Below are 19,967 nucleotides of genomic sequence, written 5' to 3'. Positions count from 1 at the left end.
TTTGGGGTCATTAATTGACAAAGTTAAGATGATGGCCCAATTTATTTCATTCTGGATATGTTTAGTTGCAATGTACTGGGAAAACGCTTGTCATCGGATGTAAAATCAGCCTGCATGGCCATTGACCCCCTCATCCTCCAAGCAGGTTGGTAACCTTGTAACAACTGTGATGCCCACCATAGCTTACATTTACGGGGTCAGCATAGTATACTGTTCTCTTTGGATGATTTTTTTCTAGAAGTCCAGAAATTAAAAGTTAAATAATGTTCTTTCTAATTTAGTTTATTCACACCCACCCTCCACACACACCCACACCCACACCCACACCCACACCCACACCCACACACACACAAAATAACATTTAGAAATTAAGACTTTGCAGAAAATTATCAGTATATAATATACAGGAATTTGATCCAGACCCTGTGCTAGAGAAATTATTTTCCTTAATAGATTTTAATGGTTTTTTTTTACATTGATTCTGCTAAAGTAATTATAACATAGGCTCCTCACTAATCTCTACTGCAAGGGCCTGACCACAGTCTGTTTGCTCTCACTAAGTCATCTGTAACTGGGCCTCTACTCTCACTATTTGAAACATTTTGTTCAGTCATTTTCAGTGATGTCCAACTCTTCGTGACTCCATTTGAGGTTTTCTTGGCAAAGATGCTAGAGTGGTTTGCCATTTTCTTCTCCAGCTCATTTTACAGAGTAAACTGAGGCAAACTGAGTTAAGTGACTTGCCCAGGGTCACACAGCTATTAAGTGTCTGAGGGCAGATTTTAATTCCTGTCTCCAGACCCAGCACTATATCCACTATGCCACTTAGCTGCCCTTTTGAAATATAAGTAGTCACAGCCAGTGAAGCAGATAGCTATCATGTGTGATAATCTATGAATGAGGTTTACCTTGTCTATGGAGTTCTGAGAGAAGAGTAAATCTCATGCTCCGGTAAAGGGTCAGATCTTGATTTCTGAGACTTTATCTAAAAGTATAAGTTTGCCTAAGGTTTTTCATCACTAAAGGCGTGTGTGTATGTGTGTGTGTGTGTGTGTGTGTGTGTGTGTGTGTGTGTGTTGTGTATGTATGATGTTTCCAGAAAAGTAGAGGACCATCCAGGCCCAGACTTGGGGTTTAGTGCTTTTAACATTTGGACAGAGATTTTTTTTTTTTTGGTCCCTGTTTTTTTAATGCTCCAGGACCTGAGGACATAAAACTAAATTCTAGGAATGTGGAACTAGCCAGTGGTCACCTAGTGTAGTGAAAGCAGTAAAAGGGAAAGAGATCTAGATTTGGAGTCAGAAGGCCCACGTTCAAATCCTGGAGCTTCTACTTCCCTGTATGATTTGGGAGAAGTCACTTAGCCTCCCTTACTGTCAATTTCCTTATCTGTGAAACTATCAATCTGAGCTCTATATCTTACGATTTTTATGAATGACTAGGCGAGGAGGAGGAAGAGGGGAAAATGACTTCAGAAAGGTCTCAAACTGGGTCAGGAAGATGGATCCAGTCCAAATAGTGTCTTCACCAGGACTTCCTCACTCTGCCAGACTTTAGTGTCTTTAGCCTGGCTTTGTTCCAGCCCAGCAATGTGAACGCTTTGGTGATAACAGGATCACTTAAATATTCATTTGCAGATGGAGGGCACTTGGGAAACTGGATCACAGGAGAGAAGAGAATGGACCATGGCGGAATCTTCCTGGACAGCCACCCCGGAGTGAGCTGCTCCCCTATGTCCCCACACCAGGGCCCTTGACACCATTTCCAAAAAAGAATCTCTGGAATTATGTAAGTCACTGGGTATATATAATTCAATTTGCACAAGTATTTCAGGAATCCATCAATTGCATAAAGCAACCTATACCTTGCGATATAAATGATATGCTCTCAAATTTCTCTCAGTAGGAGGTCTAAACTTTCTTAATAGCTACCTTTGGTACAACAAAATCTGAAAAAGAGAGAGGGGTCCTAGCAACAAGATCCCAGGTGTGCAGGAAACAGGGTGACCAGGGGAGAAGGGGCCTGGACTGGAGCAGTGGAGTCAAGTTCTAGGATAATTTCTGTTGCTGCCTGGCTATCACTTATTAAGCCTGTTCCCTACCTAGCGAATGGGCAGATGTCCTCCGTCCCTCAGGATTTTTGTAAAGTGAGATTCTAGCTGTGAAAGAGGTATGAAAAATCTAAAGTACTAGATGAGGTTACCTCTGGAGTAATTCAGAGCAAGCAGTTTGGTTTTTTCTCAGGTCTCCCTGTTCTGTTCCATCCCAGCTCCGATCCTAGTCTTCCTATGTCTCCATGGATCATAAATTTAGAGCCATAAGGGATCTCAGGAATCATCCAGAACAATCTCCCCATTTTACAAAGAGCAACCAGGCCCAAGGAGGTTGTGACTTGCCAAGGGATACACAGGAAATGATAGAACCATGATTCAAAGCCAGGTCTTCTGATTCCCAGACCAGCACCCTTATATCCTGGCCATTATGAGGCTGCTGCCTCTCATCAGCTCTTTCCTTCTCCCTCTTCCTCCTTCGTCTCTGTTCCTCTCCCCCCCTCTCCTTTTCCTCTCCCTTCTTCCCTCTCTTTCCTCTCCCTTTCTTTCCTTCCCTCTCTACTTCTCTCTTCCTCCTTTCTCCCTCTCTCTCCCTTCCTGCTCCTGCTTGTTTCAATTTCAGTTCGCTAGGACAAAATAAAGCTCAATGTGGTATAATATACCTTAGAGAGCACTGGATTTCTCTTCAAAGCAGCTGGGTCTGGATGCTGGCCCTGCTACAACCTTGGGAATGTTACTTATGTTACTTCGATTGGCCTTTTTCTTCACCTGTAAAATGAAAGGATTGGACTAAAGTGATCTCTGTGGCCACTTCCAGCTCTAAAGCCTATACAAGTGATTGGCAGTCTTGATTCCTTTCCTTCCGTGGTCTATAACCTGGTTGCACCCCTTCCCTGGCTTTTTTTTTTTGGTATAGGCCTCTGATTTTATTGGTGTAGGGTCCTTCCTGTGAGGAAACTCCCTCTCCCACTATGGCCAAGGAAGCGCTCCACAGCGTCGTCCAAGTTCCCTGGTCCACTGGTCTCCAGACTTTTTGGTTTACTCCTCTCAGTAGAAAGTTTTTGAGCACGCATGTATATTTGCTTATTTAAAAATCATATACATGTACTACTTTGTTAATAATGGTGTATGTTGTAAAAATTTACACACAAATAGAAACTGAAAGAGGATGAGATAAAGATGAAACAATATTAGATCTTAGACTCAACAGGAAGCCGCTAGAGTTCCCTGAGTAGGGGGATACATGCTCATACCCATGCTTTAGGAAGGTCACTTTGACTCCCAGGCAGAGGGGCAAGAGGCAGAGAGACCAATTAGGAGACTATTGCAATAGTCCAAGGACCTAATGAGGGCTTGAAGTAAGGTAGTAAGTGTACGTTGAGAGGAGTGGACAGATTCAAGAGATGGTCTAGAGGAAGACATGGCAAGATTGGCAACACACTGGAAATGTGGGATGAAGAAGAATGAGGGGTCAGAGATGACACTGAGCTGCAAACCTGGGTGACCAGGAAGTCTGGAAGATGGAGGAGTTTGATGGGGGGAATGCAGCAATTCAGATCAGATGCTAATTTATCCCGGGTGACTCACTGTGTCCCACCCAAAATGTAAAGGTGGGGGGTGGGGATGACAGAGCTCTTACTCCATAGTCACCGTCCTGTTTGCAAACCTGACCTCCTAAAGGGGCACCTACTAAAGCCATGAGGTGATCCCTGGGGAAAAGGGGAATTTTCTCAGTGGCATCTGAACATCTGTTGCTGTGAGTGCCTGAGCTGCAGTTGTGGTATAATTACCTTGAGGATCGAACTCTGGGCTCGGAATGTGTTCTGTTGGGAACTCCCAAAGCAGAGCAAAGTAGTAGAGCCCAGGAGTGTTGGTGTAAGGGTAAGTAGCTGTGGTTGTGTTGGAAACAAATCCAAAGAATGGCTCTCTGGGAGAGTGGGATGCAATCCAACTGGTTTATGAGCCCTTCAGGCCATGCCACATTCCCCACTTTGGAGACCACTGGCCTACAACACCAAGAGTGTCTCTCCCAAGGTCACAGAGCCAGTCTGTGTCAGAGATGGAAAACCCCCAGGTCCGGCTTTCTATCCTCTGTACCAAACTGCACTGTATCCTATCTAGTTGAAATCCAGCGAATCATTGGGAATTGTGTAGGGAACAGGCACAAGTGGTGATCAGCAGATGAATGTGGACAGGCAGTGACCCGTGAAGATCCAGAGGGTTCCCTGAATGCCACTGTCCCCTGCAGGCTTGTAACCACTAGCTCCAGACCTCCCAAACCTAATTCCGTCTTTCTCACCTCCTTGATTTCCTCCCACCATGCTGTCACCCCAGCAGACACTCAAGACAGCCTATTCACATCTCTGTGGCCTTTTAGGATTTACAAAGCACAGTCCTCACAAGTTCCTGTGCAGGAAGCTGAAGGGCTGAATGGAAGGAGTGAATGGGGCTTGGGTTCCTCAGCTTTGCTACTTGCTATGTGTATGACCTTGGTTAACTTACCTCCCCCTCCTGGGCTTAGCCCCTTGTCCACAGCATGAGGGGACTAACCTGAGGGATAGGGCTCTTCCAGACCTGAACCTGGGAGCCCATTTTACAGGTGAGGAAACACATCCAGAGGTAAAATAATTCACCAAAGGTTACATCAAACTAGTAAGTAGCAGAGGCAGGATCTGAACCCAAGTCTCTGGACTTCCAGCTTGACTCTCAAGCCTAAGATGCTTTGAAGGCAGCTGGGAAAAAGTACATAGGACAATGTGATAGTTTGGGGTTAGTGGTAGAAAAATAAAGTGGGTTTGGAAGAGGAAAGAGGCCTCTGAGAAGCAGGTAGAACTTTCTGTGAGAGTGTGCCCTTCTTGATTTTGGCTGAGGGGGAGATATTGATCCCTTCTGATCCTCCTCAGTGAGCTCCACCCACAGAAGGAGGGGCAGAGCCTCAGATATTGCCAAAGAACAGGCCTGCCACAGAGCACTTATTTGGCTTGAGGGTATGGTTTCTTTGACCCGGGATCCAGGAGCCATTAGACACTGACACTGACACACACACACACACACACACACACACACTCTCTCTCTCTCTCTCTCCATCAGCTGAAGGTTGTTTGGAACAGCAGTACAGGTAAGAGAAGAAAACAACAAATGCTCTCCCTCTGTAAACAGGTCAGGTCAGATCTGATTTGAATTGCAGGACAACTAGGGGAATTGAGAGGATGGGGCGACAGGGACAGTGAGAAAGTATAGTAGATAGAGCACTGGACTTGGGGACCAGAAGGACCTGAGTTAGAATCCTGCCTTTGCCTTTACTAGCTGTGCGACCCTGGGCAGGTCATTTAACTCCTATTTGCCTCAGTTTCCTTATCTATAAAGTGAGGATAATAATATTATCTACCTCCCAAAGCTGGGAGGATAAAATAAGACATTTGTAAAGCACTTTGCAAACCTTAAGGTGCTATATAAATGCCAGCTATATATGACTATTACTGTTTTATGAGGACATACTGAAAATAAGAGGGCTCTTCAGAGTATAAGTTTCTGAAAGCCAAAAGTGCAGTTTCTTATATGCTTAGCACATAGTAGGCTCTTAATAAATGATTGTTCACAGTCTGATTCGTCACTATTCTTTTCCCTACCACTGCCCTCTCGGAGACCAGCACTGCTGGGCACATAGTATTTGGTGAATGAATGATTTTGCCCGTGAGTGTTTCAATGGGTTCATTAAACGGTCAGTCTTGCCTGAGGGACTGATCCCTGATGACATTTTGGTTTTTTAAAAAAATATTCTCATAGCACCATCTGCTGGCAAAGAGAAGACAGAGGCAAAAGCAGTAAGCAACCACCCAGCAAATGTCGTATTAGGTGAGTGTTAATATTAACACACTAAGCATCCACAGTCTCATCAACCCATTGAATGTCAGGCATGGAAAGCCCTGTTAGGATTCATTCTGTCCAGTGTGCCCACTTTACACAGGAGGACACTGTCCCAGAGAAAAGAAGTGACTTGCCCCAAAGTCACACAGGTAGTAAGAGGCAGAGCCGGCATTTGAACTCAGACCTTCCTGACAATGGCCAGTGTTGTTCCTATTACACATCTCAGCCAGAGCCACATTTTTATTACTTTGCACAGAGCCTAACCCGGAGAAATGCTGAGTCAGGATCAGCAAGTCCATGTGGCAAGGGAAGAACTGGCCTGTGCCAGCAGACCTCAGTTCTAGTACTGCTTATTCCAAAATTAACTGTGTAACTGTGGGCAACTTACTTCCTGCTCTGGGCCTCAGTTTCCCCATTTACAAAACAAGAGGATTGGCCTATGTACACTCCAAGGCCCTTTCCGGCTCTGACATTCAGTGATGATGCTGATGTATGTGTTTAGATGTTTGGCTTTCACGATGACCATAACCCCTGCCATCCAGGTGTCGATCCAGTCAAGCCACTACCTTGTGCAAGGCACTGTGGAGGTGATGGAGATAAGAAGACAGCCAAGACCCCTGCTTCTAAGGAGTTTGTGGTCTAATGCAGCCTTTCCATATTAAAGGGACATTCCAGGCCTCTTCCCCACATTCACTCAACAAATCAAGCAAGCTGATGAACAGATACTCATTGAACGCCCAGGCCTGGGCTGAGCTTTGGGTGGAGACAGAGAAGTGTGAGCCCAGTGCCTCGGCCCCATGGGGCTTAGTCTGCTAATAAAAGAAACGTTAGACACTATGCTCCCAAACCAAGGAACATGGCCATGGTGACCTACAGCTGTCATGGACATAAGCTCTGATGGCTATAGGATTTCAGGCATGGGAGTTTTGAAAGGTGCTTACTGAACTGGACCACTGTCTGGGTGGGGAGGGCAGGGAGAGCCATCCGTCCTCTTATCTAGCTTCAGGTAGCCACCCAGGAGACAAGTAGCCAGGGTTAGGACACCCATCGCTGGGCAGGAGACAAAGTTCTTACCAGACAATATTATGATGATTACTTTGTTCTGGTTAGCTAGGGGATTGTGGGAGCTGGGAGGGGTTTGTGGTGGCATGTGTAGGGAGCTTAGAAGGGGAAGATGGAAGATGGCCATGGAACAACTAAGCAGACCTGTCAGAAATATCGTTTCCACACTGGCCTGGAAGCCAAGAAATAATGGTTTATATTAAATAATAGGTGATATTTTTATACAGGGTGTAACCGAGAGTAAGCCTGGGCAATAGCTGGTTAAAACATGTGTCCTTTGTTTGAGATTTTGATTACATGTTCCTATGAAAGGTATGGACAGCATTGATTACACTATAATAAGGGCACTTTGTCTCTGCTACTGCCTTTCCATTAGACAAGCCAACCCATCTCTTGGGTCATATGGCTCCTGAGGTTGAATGGTATTGAAGGAAGTCAGGAAAACTTGCTGACTGGGTCCACTAGGAATTTACATTATCTAATCTCATCTGTGCCTTTAGTGTATCTAGGCGTTTCTTCTATCCAGTTATCCTTTATCCTTCTCTCCATGGCAACTGTTTCAAACCACCTTTCTTCCCCTCTTTCAGCCTCCCACCTGAGAGGGAGAAGTGTGTGTGTGTGTGTGTGTGTGTGTGTGTGTGTGTGTGTTTCACTTAGAAAACTGAAATCATCCTCTTGAGAGTTCTGTCTTCTGTCCTTATCTCATCTTTCCAACATCGTTTTCCACTGTGTTCTTGGCACCTTTCTTCCTGCCAAGGCCAACCCTTCTACCTATACATTGATCGCATTCCCTCCCAGCTCCTTCAGCAAATTGCTCCCCTTTAACATCCTCTCTTTCTAATGTTCAGTCTCTTCCTAGATACTGGTTGTTTCTTCCCTACAAACACTACTGTCCTCCATCCTTCAAAAAACAAAACCCCTCACTACATACTACAATCCTTGCTAACATTCTGTGTATCTTCTCCCCTTCTCAGCTAAGTACCTATCCTCTCACTTCTAAACTGTGATCTGGCTTCTGACCTCACCCTTCAGCTGAAACTGCTCTCTCCAAAGTTACCAATGATCTCTTAATTGCCAGATTAATGGTCTTAATCACAATTCCAAAGGCCTAATGATGAAACATGCAATCTAGAGCTGATGGACTCAGTACAAATTGAAGCATGTTTTCTTCTTGTTCTTTTTGGCCATGGCCGATGCAGGAATTTGTTTTGCATGACTATATATATTTGTAAGGGCAATTAAGTGGCATAGTGGATAGAATGCCCAGCCTGGAGTCAGGAAGACTCATCTTCCTGAATTCAGATCTGGCCTCAAACACTTAGGAGCTGTGTGAGCCTGGACAAGTCACTTCACCCTATTGCCTCAGTTCCCTCACCTGTAAAATGAGCTGGAGAAGGAAATGGCAAACCACTCCAGTATCTTTGCCAAGAAAACCCCAAATGGGGTCACAAAGAGTCAGACACGACTGACAAAGAACTGAACAAAAACGATATATTTGTAATGGGTTTCATTTTTTCTTGCATTCTCAATGGATGGGGGAAAAGAGAATTCAGAACTGAAAATAAAATAAAATTGAATTTGTTTTAAAAAGACCTAAAGAAGAATACTCAAGAAGGTTAAAAAAAATCTAATGATCTTTTCTCAGTCCTCATCTTTCTTGATCCCTCTACAGCATTTGACACTAGTGGCCGACACCTTTTCCTTGGGAAGAGTCTCCTCTTGGGCTTTTCAAGACACTGCCATCTCTTGTTCTGATTCTATTTGTGTGACTGCCCCATCTCAGTGTCCTTCGCTGGATATTCATTGGTGTCGTGCCTACTCACTGTGAATGTCCCACATCCTATCCTAGATCGTTTTCCCCCACTGCACTATCTCACTTGGGGATCTCATTATCTCGCAGGGGTTCAGCTACTTTCTTTACACTTACAATTCTCAGATCTATATCCAGACCAAATTTCTTTTCAGTTTGACCCATTACTACCCTTCCAGTCTTCATACACTTCATTTCCCTCTGTGGTCCAGCCACATTGGCCAACTTGCTGTTCCTCACACACTAGGTTTCCTCTACAGTTTCCCGGCTGACCTCCATTCATTCCTAGAATGTTCTTCCTTCTCACCTTCCCCTCCTAGAGTACCTGTCTTCAGGACTCGGCTCGAATGCTACCTCGTGCAGGAAGCCCTGTCCTAATGTCCGTAGGCACCAGAGCCTTCCCCTCCGTTGTCTTCCATCTATTGGGGTGTATCTTGTTTGCACCTATTTACATAAGTTGACTTCCCCTTAAACTGTGAGCTCCCCACGGCAAAGACCATTTTGGTTTGTTTTGTGGCATTTTTTTTTGTGTCCCCAGTTAACACAGTGCCTGGTATACAGGAAGTGCTTCATAAATGACTGTTTGGTTGACCTCTTGGGGCTTTTCTTCCCTACCAGCTTCGCTCTTCGCCCCACCACGATTCTTGGCCCGGACTGCCCTGCTCTCCCTCTGCCCTCCAGAAAGGCGTCGTCATCCCCGGGGGCGGGAGCCCATCCCATATAATCCCCAGAGTGACTTAATCACATCTCCCAGCCCCTCCCGAAACGTGTCCCCGGTGGCCTCACGAAGACAGACGTGTGCCCCAGTCTTCCGTTACTGTGGGTGGGAGGCCTGGGCTCCGTTTTGCTCAGGTTAATTTCGGGTCACACTCTCTACACTTAAGCTTTTACAAACTGCGTGCCTACCTTAATTATCCGATTTGATTCCCCACCTTCAAAGGCAGGTCCTGCAAGTATTATTATCCAAAATTTACAGAAGGGAAACTAAGGCACGGATGAGTCTGTGACTTGTCCGAGAGCACACAGCTGACCAGCGTCAGGCTCTTTACACGGCAATCAAACGGCTTCTCTAATAATAATCATCAGTCCGTTCAGATTCCAGAACAAGGGGGATTCCTAAACAAGTTTTCTGTGCTCTTTATCAAGCAAAAGGTAAGGTGGGGGGAGACAACGAAGCGGGGAGTGACGTCACCGTTAGCCAACTGGAACTGTGGGAAGTGTAGTTTGTTCTGAACGCCGAGAAACAACTCCTACTAGAAGATTGCTATGCTGAAAAGGTCTGAGTGTTTACAGACTCTTGCCATCCGGGCGCCGCCTGCAAAGCTGCTCTGCCTTGTGGGAAATGTAGTTTATCTCCCCGGCTCGGTTTGGAAGAAGTCGAAGGACAGTGAGAAAGGAGATTTAGTATCGTCTCCGGGAGAAAGCCCCCGGTTACAGTAGACCAACTCTATGGTCAAATTAGCCTAGAAGGGTCAGCGTGAGCGTCTCTTTACGGAACGGCGCGCAGCTGCGCATGCTCAGCAAGAGACGCAGGAAAGATGGCAGAACCTGAGTGAGTGTTGGCCGTTCGTGGCGTGCGGAGAATCCGCCAACATCCACGGCTTTGGGGTTTTGTCGGGGGGCGCAAGAGGGTGGGGACTTTTGAGTTCGTGCTGGGGGTCCCTGGGTTAAGTCAGGGTGCCTTCTCACCTGCTCTCGGGCCTAGCCAGGTCCCCTCTTCGACTTAACCGGAAAGTCCGGACGAAAGTTCCCGAGTGCCTGGGGCGGGAGAGGGTGGGGGGGTCGAGTCGGGTAGAAAGTGGGGTGTGAGTGCGGAGGACGGCGTGCCGCGTTGTTTGGCTTGGGGGAGGGGAACAGAAGCCGCCCCCTTTTAGGTAATCTTGGCCTTTCCCCGGACAAAATATTCTTCCGCAGCCACATGGAGGGAGCTTTTGCGTGGAGGGGCAGTTTTGGAAAATGAACTGAGCGGGAGGGCAGAGGTGCGCATCTACGAGCGTCTTTTAAATACGCTGTGGCGGGGAGCTAGGGGTTTTAAAGAACGCACCCCCGAAGGGGGCTTGTGCCTCCCTGCTCCTTCCCTTCCCCTCTTCCTCTTGGAGCCTTTGAGCTCCCTTCAAGGCCCAGATTAAGGGCCATGTTCTTAAAGAGGACTTTCCTGACTCCCACAGTTGGGCTAGACACCACCTGCCCCCGCGCCTTTGTATTTATGTCGTCTGTGTCCTCTCTGTGATTTTCCCCTAGCTTGTCGAGGCCAGCGTTGGCCCTCTTTTCTGTCCATATTTCCAGTGTGTGGCACATAATAATAGGCTAAATAGGCGGCTGGTTGGACACAAAATTGAAGTGTGACCCTGGGCAAATTACAACCTCTCGGCTTCTGTTTCCTCGTATGTAAAATGGAGATAATTGTAGATAGCACTTACTTCCTAGGTGTGTTGTGAACAATCAAAGGGTATAAACATGCGCCCCTTAACTGAGCCTGGCAGGGAAGCTCCTCGCTCCCCTATCTAGGGATTTTGTAAATCTTAAAGTACTATTTAAATGCTACTGTTGTTGGGCCTGGGCCCTCAAAAAGGCATGATAAGTACATTAGGAAAGTGCAAAACAAAGTGAGGTTTGAAGGAGAGAAGCTAGAAAAAGTTCTGGTGTGTGTGTGTGTATTTGTTTGAATTTGGCTTTTTAAGGATTAATAGAAACTCAACTAGGAAAGAAGTGGGGAGGGGGCATTCCATTAGGGAAACTGCCTGAGCTCAACTTCAAACAGCCTCTATCATACTCATTGTTTTCTAAACTAGGCCCAGAAAAAAGATTCCTTTGGTTCCAGAGAACCTCCTGAAGAAGAGGAAAGCTTACCAAGCACTCAAAGCAACTCAGGCTAAGCAAGCTCTTTTGGAAAAGAGGAAGGTAAGGACGGAAGATGAAAGGTGAGCCTTAACGTCAGGTGGTCAAGCATTCTGGGCTGTCTTGAGCATGGTTTTTACCCAGTAGGCTCATGGGTGGCTGTGTGGTGAAATGGAATGTGGTACTGTACTGGGGTGGAGGCCTGACAGTGTCGTGGTCACTCTTTTAAAATCCTTCCTTATCTGTAAAACAGGCTGATAACTAAAAGTACCCACTTCACAGTGTTGTTGTGAGGCACAAATGAGATCATGTACTTAAAAGGTTTTGGCACATTGTAAAGCCCTGTATAAGTGTCAGAATTATTATTGGTATCTTTTAAATCTTACTGGTTACTTCCTTTAATATACAGGTTCTTTGGTCCATATTTTACTTACGTTTTCTTTCCATTAATAAGTATATTTTGAGTGCTTGCTGTTTGTAAAGCCCTATAGGAGGTGTGTTAGGGCCTAGAAGACACACAAAAGAAAAGGTTGTTGTTGCTTTCATGTACTGAATGGCCACACATAAACACCAATTGAAAAAGAAGTTGGAAACAGTTCTTTAACAAGTATAATTCTCCAAAAGAATGAAGGCTTCTTGAGAGAGGAGAGAGAGCTGCTTCAGTTTTGTCTTTGTCTGTTACAGTACCTAGTATTTAGTAAAGGCTTGTTGGAGGACAGTGAAGTATTTGAATGCAGTTGGACATTTAAAGATAGGGTTGGAGTGAAATGATAGCAATCACAAAAGGCTTTAAGACAACCATGTTTCAGATTAGGATCTAATCTCTGGCCTTTACCAAGTGGCCTGGGTCAAAATACTCTATTTAAAGCTTTCTATTAAAAGTCTTTGTCTCTAGGAAATTTTGCCAAGATAATTCACTGCCCTCTTTTCATCCTTGTGCTATTTTGTGTTATTTTGAGCAGTTTTTCTATTCAGTTATTTAATTCATCTGGTCTTTCCCAGTAGTAAGCTTCTAAGGTGACCAAAACCTCAGTGTAGCAGATGTACAATAAATGTTTGAAGATGAAAAACCCTGGTGGCAGGAATACTGTTCTGTACTCATGCCAAGCTCCTTGAAAATAGTATTTTTTTGTTTCTGTTTTTCTAAATGAGTCCATATTAAATTTTTTATCGTTATCAGCTCAGTACTAGAAATCTAGGCCCTGAGGAGGTTTTGTGCTTGTTTGTTGATTGCTTTTCCTGCTTTTGTCCTGGATGTCTTGACTATTCAAGTTACTTGGGACCTCGCTTTTTTCACCTGTAAAACAGGATAAATATATTTGTTCTCCCTGTTATAACACCGACAGCAGATAATGACTAGTAGTAACTAAGGTAGACACTCAGAAGTAAAGGTAATTAGAATGCAGACTGATAAATATTTCCTCTTTTGTCTACTCTCAGCAAAAGAAAGGGAGTCAGCTCAAATTCAGGCGCCTCGAATCATTTGTCCATGAATCCCATCGGATCATCCGTGATGTAGCTCGTCTCAAGCGCCTGGATTGGAAGCCTGAGCGCTATGTGCTAAAGGATGCACATCGTCTGGCCTTTGTAGTCCGTATGGAAAGGTGAGCCTCCATAGGTGTGGGGTTACCCTAGTGAAGGTTTTGAGACCCGCTGTCAGGATCAGGAAGGTCATTGAGTTCTGCTGTTCTTGGTTTGTAGCAGACTTGCCAGACTCATACTAGGTACTTAAATGAGCTTTTCTCTTCTAAACTGGCCTCACAGCTGAGCTTAATATGGTCAATGTGGCTGTTTTTTTTTTTATCTTTTCCCTTACAAACTAGCCTTGAGTGCTAACAATTCTTTAATTAGTAGATGGACCATGGCTGCTTACTAATAAAAAGATTTGGGGGGGGTGGCATATGATGGGAGGACCCAGGGCAGAGACTGCATTCCAAAGACTCACTGATTGAAATACAGTCTTAGAACAAGAAGGAATCTTAAAGGTCATTATGTTCTGTCCCTTAATTTTATAGATGAGGAAACCGAGGCTCAGAGAAGTTAAATCGCTTGCCCAAAGTCCCAAAGCTAGGAAGTGGTAGAATTGTGAGTAGAGGCCAGGCCTCCTAACTGGTGTGACCTTTCCACTCCATCGTGGTAGCACAGGGCCTGGGCTTCAGACTTTGTGCATCTAGTCAGCAAATTTTCATTGAGAACCCCTGGGCACAGAGTGTAATAGGACAAAATAGTTAAGTTATAATTTGAGAGTGCAATAGAAGAGAAAATACAGAGATTGAGTACTGTGAGGGTTCAGAGAGATCTTTTAGAGAAGACTTAGGGCCTTGAAGTTTTGTTGGGAGGTATTCTAAACAGGTCAGATGGCACGGGTCAGAATGCTAGTGGTCTCTTGAGTATGGTCAGGAAAACAAAGAATAAGTCTTTGTGTAAGGGAGGACCAGTTTACATCTTTGAGTCTTTTCCAGTTCTTACATCTTGTGATTCTGAGGCTAGAAAGTAGGGTGATAAAGAGTTCAGCTTTAGCCATGTTGCATTTGAGGCGACATCAAGACATCCGAGTAGAACTGTCCAGCAGACTCAAGTGATAAGCCTGTACTAGAGATGGGGATCACTTACAACTGATTATGTGTTTACTGTGACAGAATTATCAGTTCCAAAGATGCTTTTGGAAAGTGTTTTTCAGCTTGAACCACCTCATTCAAATGAGGGTACTTGCACATACAGAAAGAACACCAGACCTCAGAACTAGTTATAATGATAATGAAAGCTTTTTAATTTCTTGCCACAAAGAACCCTGTTGGTCACAGAATGACAAAACTGAAAGTTGGAAGGGTCCTTTCACCTAATCCAGTCCATATGTCCCAATGTAACACATTCCACAAGGAGTCACTTGTGTTTCTTAGATAAGGACTATAGATTTCATTCCTTATTACTATAAAAACTTAATCGGTTCTAATGATAATACAACACTTTTAAAATTGAAGGAGGTTAAAGCTTCTCACCTTTCTCCACTCCTTCCCCCTCCCACCTCAGCTAGGACTGTTTTCAGATATTTCTAGGAATCACCAAGAAAAGAAAAATTCACAAGCTCTGAGGTCCTTTGAGGTAGAAACGATATTAAGCCTGTCTCCAATTTTTACTACACATTACTGTCAGATCCTCCTGAAACAGTGCTTTGATTCATGTAATTCCTCTGTTCAAAAACCTCAAGCAGCTACAAGATTAAAGATCTGATTCCCCAGCATGACTTTCATAGTTCTCTACAAACCAGGTAAAACCTACTTTTCCGGGCCATGTTCCACATGTGATGTGAAATCAGGATACCTTCCCTTTTTATCTTTTTTGAGCAGTGTAACTCTTGGAAGGCCACTGTTCACAGAAATCAACAGCTCATTGTTTGAATTTGACAACAATCCTCATTTTGCAGATCAGGTGAAATGACTTATCCAAGGGCTCACAGCTAATAATGGCTGAGCTGAGACTAGTGGAACCTAGGAACCTGAAGCTCCATAAAGAACTGAGCATAGTCTTGGGCTGTGAAACACGTAACCAGTTAAATGCCTGCTAGCTTTTACTATTATTCCTCTATTTTCCTCTGTCAACTCTTCCTTGCTGGGTTTCTGAGAACAGTTTGGAAATTAGGCCTCTCAGCTTCTGGGGAAAAGATCTTGTTGCTCAGGGGGAAGGGCTAATTTTTCCAGAGAGCCTTTCCAAGGCTTGGTATTGTCTGTACACAGGAGAGTAATTTCTGTACTGTCTTTTATCAGGATTAATGGCGTGAGTAACCAGGTGACAAAGACAATAGAGGAACTTCGTCTGAAGAAAATTTATAGTGGCGTCTTCGTTAAAATGACCCCAACTTCCTTAAAGAAACTTCGAATTATAGAGCCTTATGTAACTTGGGGGTGAGTGATGAGTTCTTAGTAACCTTATGGGGATGGGGGGAGGGAGTGGGGACCCAAGACAAGGACAGAGGTTGTGAATGACATATAAGGGAGAAGGGATTTAAACTGAGTGGGAGGGAAGTAGTAGAGGAAAAACCTGGTGGTCTTGTTCTTTAGTGCCCATTTTACTATTAGAGGAAGAGATATTATTGATTCTTCTGAGTGTGTGATTCAGGGAGGGGGGAAGAACATGAAGTCAGCTGGAGGCTATGCAGAAAATAAGCTTTATGGGGATTTTTTGGTGGTTTTTCTGTTTTTTGGTTTGTTTGTTTTTCTTAACTTTGAGTAAGGGAAGATTGGCTTCCATGTATTCCCTACTCTGTACCACTAAGTGTTTGGCTAGTGTATTTCAGGAGATAGTTAATATGTTCTGAAAGGTTCAAGATTGAAGGTAGCAATATTAAGATGGTGACAAAATTACACTTTATGAGAATTGCGAGGAGGAGGTTTGCTCAGTCTTGGGGTTCTAGGAAGCAGAATTTGTGGAGGGGTAACTTTTCTGGTAGAGAGGGATGTTTTTTGTTTTCTCAAAGGAAAAGCAGAAACTCAGATAGTCTGAGGCAGCAGCTTCCATCCTGTGAAGCAGGTACTAGTGTAGGTAGAAGTGAAATGGTCAAATTAAAAACCTTTTCTCAGCTCAAGCAATAAGAAGGAAGAAGCCCTATCCTGTTCAGCTAAAGGATAATCTATGGGGCAGGGAAACCCCAGCATGGATTAAGGTGTTTAAGAGTCCTGGACTATGAGTAAACCTAAATTCCTTTTTTTCCCCTAGAGCAAAAATTCTGTGTCTTTATAAGGCATTGGTGATCATAGCACTTTCAGATGTAAAAATGTTTGTAATAGATTTGATACTGAAACTCATAACTTAAAAATAAGGCCAACTATAACCACTTGTGTAATGAAATTTCTCCCTGACCTGTATAAGGTTCCAAAAGATGCTGCTTTCCTGTTTAGCTCCCAATTGTGTGCCTTCCAAGCTCATGGGGTGGGATGGGGACAGGATTGCTAGGGCACCATCTTTGCATTTATCATATTCTGGCTTATGTACCTCTATAGTTAACAGCTTGCTTTTTTTTCCACAGATATCCTAACCTAAAATCTGTCCGTGAGCTCATTCTGAAACGGGGACAAGCCAGGATAAATAATAAGAAAGTCTCTCTAACAGATAATACTCTGATTGAGGAGCGTCTAGGTGAGAATTGAATCCTAGGCATCTTTTTCTTGTGATAGTGGAGATGAGAGAGAGTGGATGTGTAAAAATTGAGGGTAGAAGGAATAAGAGGCAAAGCTTTAACAAAACAGATTCAGTGGAGGTTGATGCTGATTGAAGCTGGCGTGTTTTTCAGGGAAATTTGGCATCATTTGCCTGGAAGATATCATCCATGAAATCTGCTCAGTTGGGGAACATTTCTCCCAGGTCTCGAGGTTCCTGTGTCCTTTCCCTCTGTCGGTGGCCCGCCATGCTGCCAAGAACAGAGTGGGCTTTCTCAAGGAAATGGGCAAACCTGGCTACCGAGGTGAAAGCATCAATCACATCATTCGGCAGCTGAACTAGGCCCAGGTAAAAGTAGAGTTATTCCTGAAGGGCTTTAGAAGCCTATTGTGGCCTCTGCCAAAAGAGAGAAAACATTATTAAACATTTAGCTCCTGGTGTATAAGAAAGAACCCAAACTTTGTACTTGGTACATGTGAGATTAAGTGTCAGCTCCACTCCAATACAGTGACCTTAATTTGACTTGTGACTTTGCATTCAAAGTGTGTTGCTCTCTTGAAATCTTTAAAACCAGAATAGGAATCTTGTTTCTGTTCTCAGTTCTCTCTCTATACTGATTTAACATAAGTCTGTGTGGAGGAAGCCAAGATGATTTTTCATGTAGTTTTAGGGGTCTTAGGGTATAAAGATCCAGGTAATAAGATAAAGAAAGAGTTAGAAGGGGCTTACATGTCATCTAATTTAATTTTCCTTCTCCAGGCTTCCTCCCCCCTTTCATTTTACACTTGAAGAAACTGAGGAGGCCAGGGAGGTGTCTCAAGTCAGAATTTGAATCCAGGGATTCAGCTCCAAAGCTAATGCTTCCCAGTACTGTCCACTGTGCTGGTTTTTGAAGAGGCAGTTCTTCCTCTTTCCATTCTTGAGATTACCTGATAATCTGAGTATACACTCTGGTTGCTATAAGCTTTTATTAATCCAATTACTTTTTTTCTCTAGGATCTCAGAAGATTTATATCTTTTCTGAGTTTATACCCAATATCTTCAAAGAAGATTTCTTTTCTGCTGGAACTTTGTCTGGACACTAATGAGATAGGAAGAAAAGAGGATCACCTATATAGAAGGAACTTTTCCACCTTCTATACTTTTCCTCAAGGGAGAAACCATATTGGTTTATCCAGCTGGCTTCATCTTGGATTAAAGTCTCATGACCAGCAAAGAGGAGGCTGTACTTCATATTCTGGGATTGGAAGCCAGATTGAACCCTTCCTAGTTTTTTCATGGTGGCCTCCCATCCAGAGAGCAGTCAGTTGTTAGCCACGTGTGATTCTCTACTCCGAGGGTTGAGTGTTGTGAGATACGCTTTGTCATTCTGCTCTTCACTTAAACAGGACAATGGGACCTGATCTGGGTTGTGAAATGACTTTCAAATATAATGGGCCATCATGTCTGGGACTCTGTGTTTTTAATGATACCTACATGACTTTGAGGGTCCTTCCTAGCAATTGTGTTAGTGAGCTTCCCGTGCTTCGGCACCACTCTGAAGGTCCTGTTCCTTTTTGCCATTAAAGTAGAGGTATTGACTGTAGTCTGCAACTAAACACTTTCTGTATTAATATGAATCAAATTTACTCTGCTTTTCATCACCCTTATTTTGTGGTCTTCTCTTGCCCCTTGTCTTTTTCCCACAATCTAAGGTAATTATTGAAGTATCCATAAGGGGTAGTAATAATAAGTTTACAAAGCACTGTACTTAGGTGGGTTCTGTCATTTAATCCCCAGAACAGCCCTCTGGAGCAAATGCTTCTTAAACACTTTAGTACAATGAGAAGTCTCAGAGAATTGAAGTGACTTTCCGAGGGTCACATGGCTGGGAAATATCTGAGGTGGAATTCAAACCCAGGTCTTCCTGATCCTAAGTTCAGCGCCATCTACAACACCGAACAGGTAGAGGTGTTAGCCAAGATTTCACATATGGTCTAAGTAATTATGCCCACCTTTGTGACCCTGGTAGAGAAGATGAAACAAGCACTTGGGAGTTGCTTATGTGGTGAGCACTTTATAGTGGTTCTCCCATTGGATCTTGTTTTGGGAACATGTTAGGAACTTACTCCCCAGCTTTCCAGGCAGCTTTTACCCCTTAAATCCATCTCCCTTTTTCTGACACTATTTAAGATGCAGAACAGGCATCTTTGGCACTTGAGAAATATGAAGCAGCAAAATTCTTAACCTAGGCTGCCATCTAGTGAATGAAGTCTGGTGACAAATGCATTTGTGTTTCTCTGTAAGAGTGCCACCATTTGCTTCTTTTCGATGAAAGAAAAGCAATCTTGAAATTTTGGAGATAAAGTCCCCTGGAAAACTGAGTAGGTTTGTGCTAATTTTATGGCTAATGGTTTAACTAAGTGGGGAACTAGCCAAGGACTCCCTTTTCCCAGGCTACCCCACTTGCTGGGAACTGTCTTAACTGGTATATTTTTGTTAGGGTTCCTATCTTTCAGGTATCATCAACTTTAAGACTATTAAAGCTATTTAAATAGAAACAAAAGGATGTCATTTGTACGACCGGTTCCTGAAGTGCAGATTAAAAACTTTACATACTACTGAATTATTTCTGTTTATTCCATTCATGTATCAGTATTTTATAGGTGAGGAGAATGAAGCATTTTGAGGTGATGACTTGCCCAGGGTTACATAGCTAAGGAGAGTTGGAGGCCGGTTTTGAAACTGGAAGTTGGAACCTTTGACAATTGTTTTTGCTCCTGTTTCTACAGGGCTAGCATAAGCCCAGGTGTGTGACAAGTCTGGCACCTTGAGAATTTCCTGGTTGACTTGAAATTGGAAGGCTTTTAGAGAATATGCCTCACAACTCTTTGTCATTTTACCAATAAACCTGGTTCATAGAAGTTGTGATTTCACAGTTACAAGGGATTGAGTGGCAAAGCTAAGATCCGAACACAGGTCTTCCGGCCCCATTCCTTTTTGCTAAAAATCATAATACGAAGCAATATAAAACAAGTTTCTTGTCTTAAAGGACCTATAAAGCTTAGCTGGGGAATGAGGGACATAGGTAAAGAACAATTCTAGATGGCGCAACTGGTCAGGTCTGAGCTTGGGAAGACTCATCTTCCTGAGTTCAAAATCTGACCATAGACACTGTGTGGCCCAGAATAAATCACTCAACCTGTT

At 43.8% G+C, this 19,967-nt stretch overlaps 1 protein-coding gene across 1 annotated transcript; it reads left to right on the top strand.

The window, feature by feature from the left end:
- Window positions 1–10,220: 10,220 nt before the first annotated feature.
- On the top strand, window positions 10,221–19,386 carry RPL7L1 (ribosomal protein L7 like 1). Its single transcript, XM_036765831.1, has 7 exons — window positions 10,221–10,341; window positions 11,582–11,690; window positions 13,068–13,231; window positions 15,392–15,529; window positions 16,651–16,760; window positions 16,915–17,129; window positions 17,778–19,386. Exons 1-6 carry the CDS (start codon window positions 10,328–10,330, stop codon window positions 17,121–17,123), a joined length of 744 nt encoding a protein of 247 aa, XP_036621726.1. The 5' UTR covers window positions 10,221–10,327; the 3' UTR covers window positions 17,124–17,129; window positions 17,778–19,386.
- The last annotated feature ends 581 nt before the right edge of the window (window positions 19,387–19,967 follow it).

Source organism: Trichosurus vulpecula, chromosome 7 (genome assembly GCF_011100635.1).
Source record: "Trichosurus vulpecula isolate mTriVul1 chromosome 7, mTriVul1.pri, whole genome shotgun sequence".
Lineage (NCBI taxonomy): Eukaryota > Metazoa > Chordata > Mammalia > Diprotodontia > Phalangeridae > Trichosurus > Trichosurus vulpecula.
The sequence above is the reverse complement of the archived record's forward strand: the minus strand, read 5'-3'. Positions and strand labels throughout refer to the sequence as shown.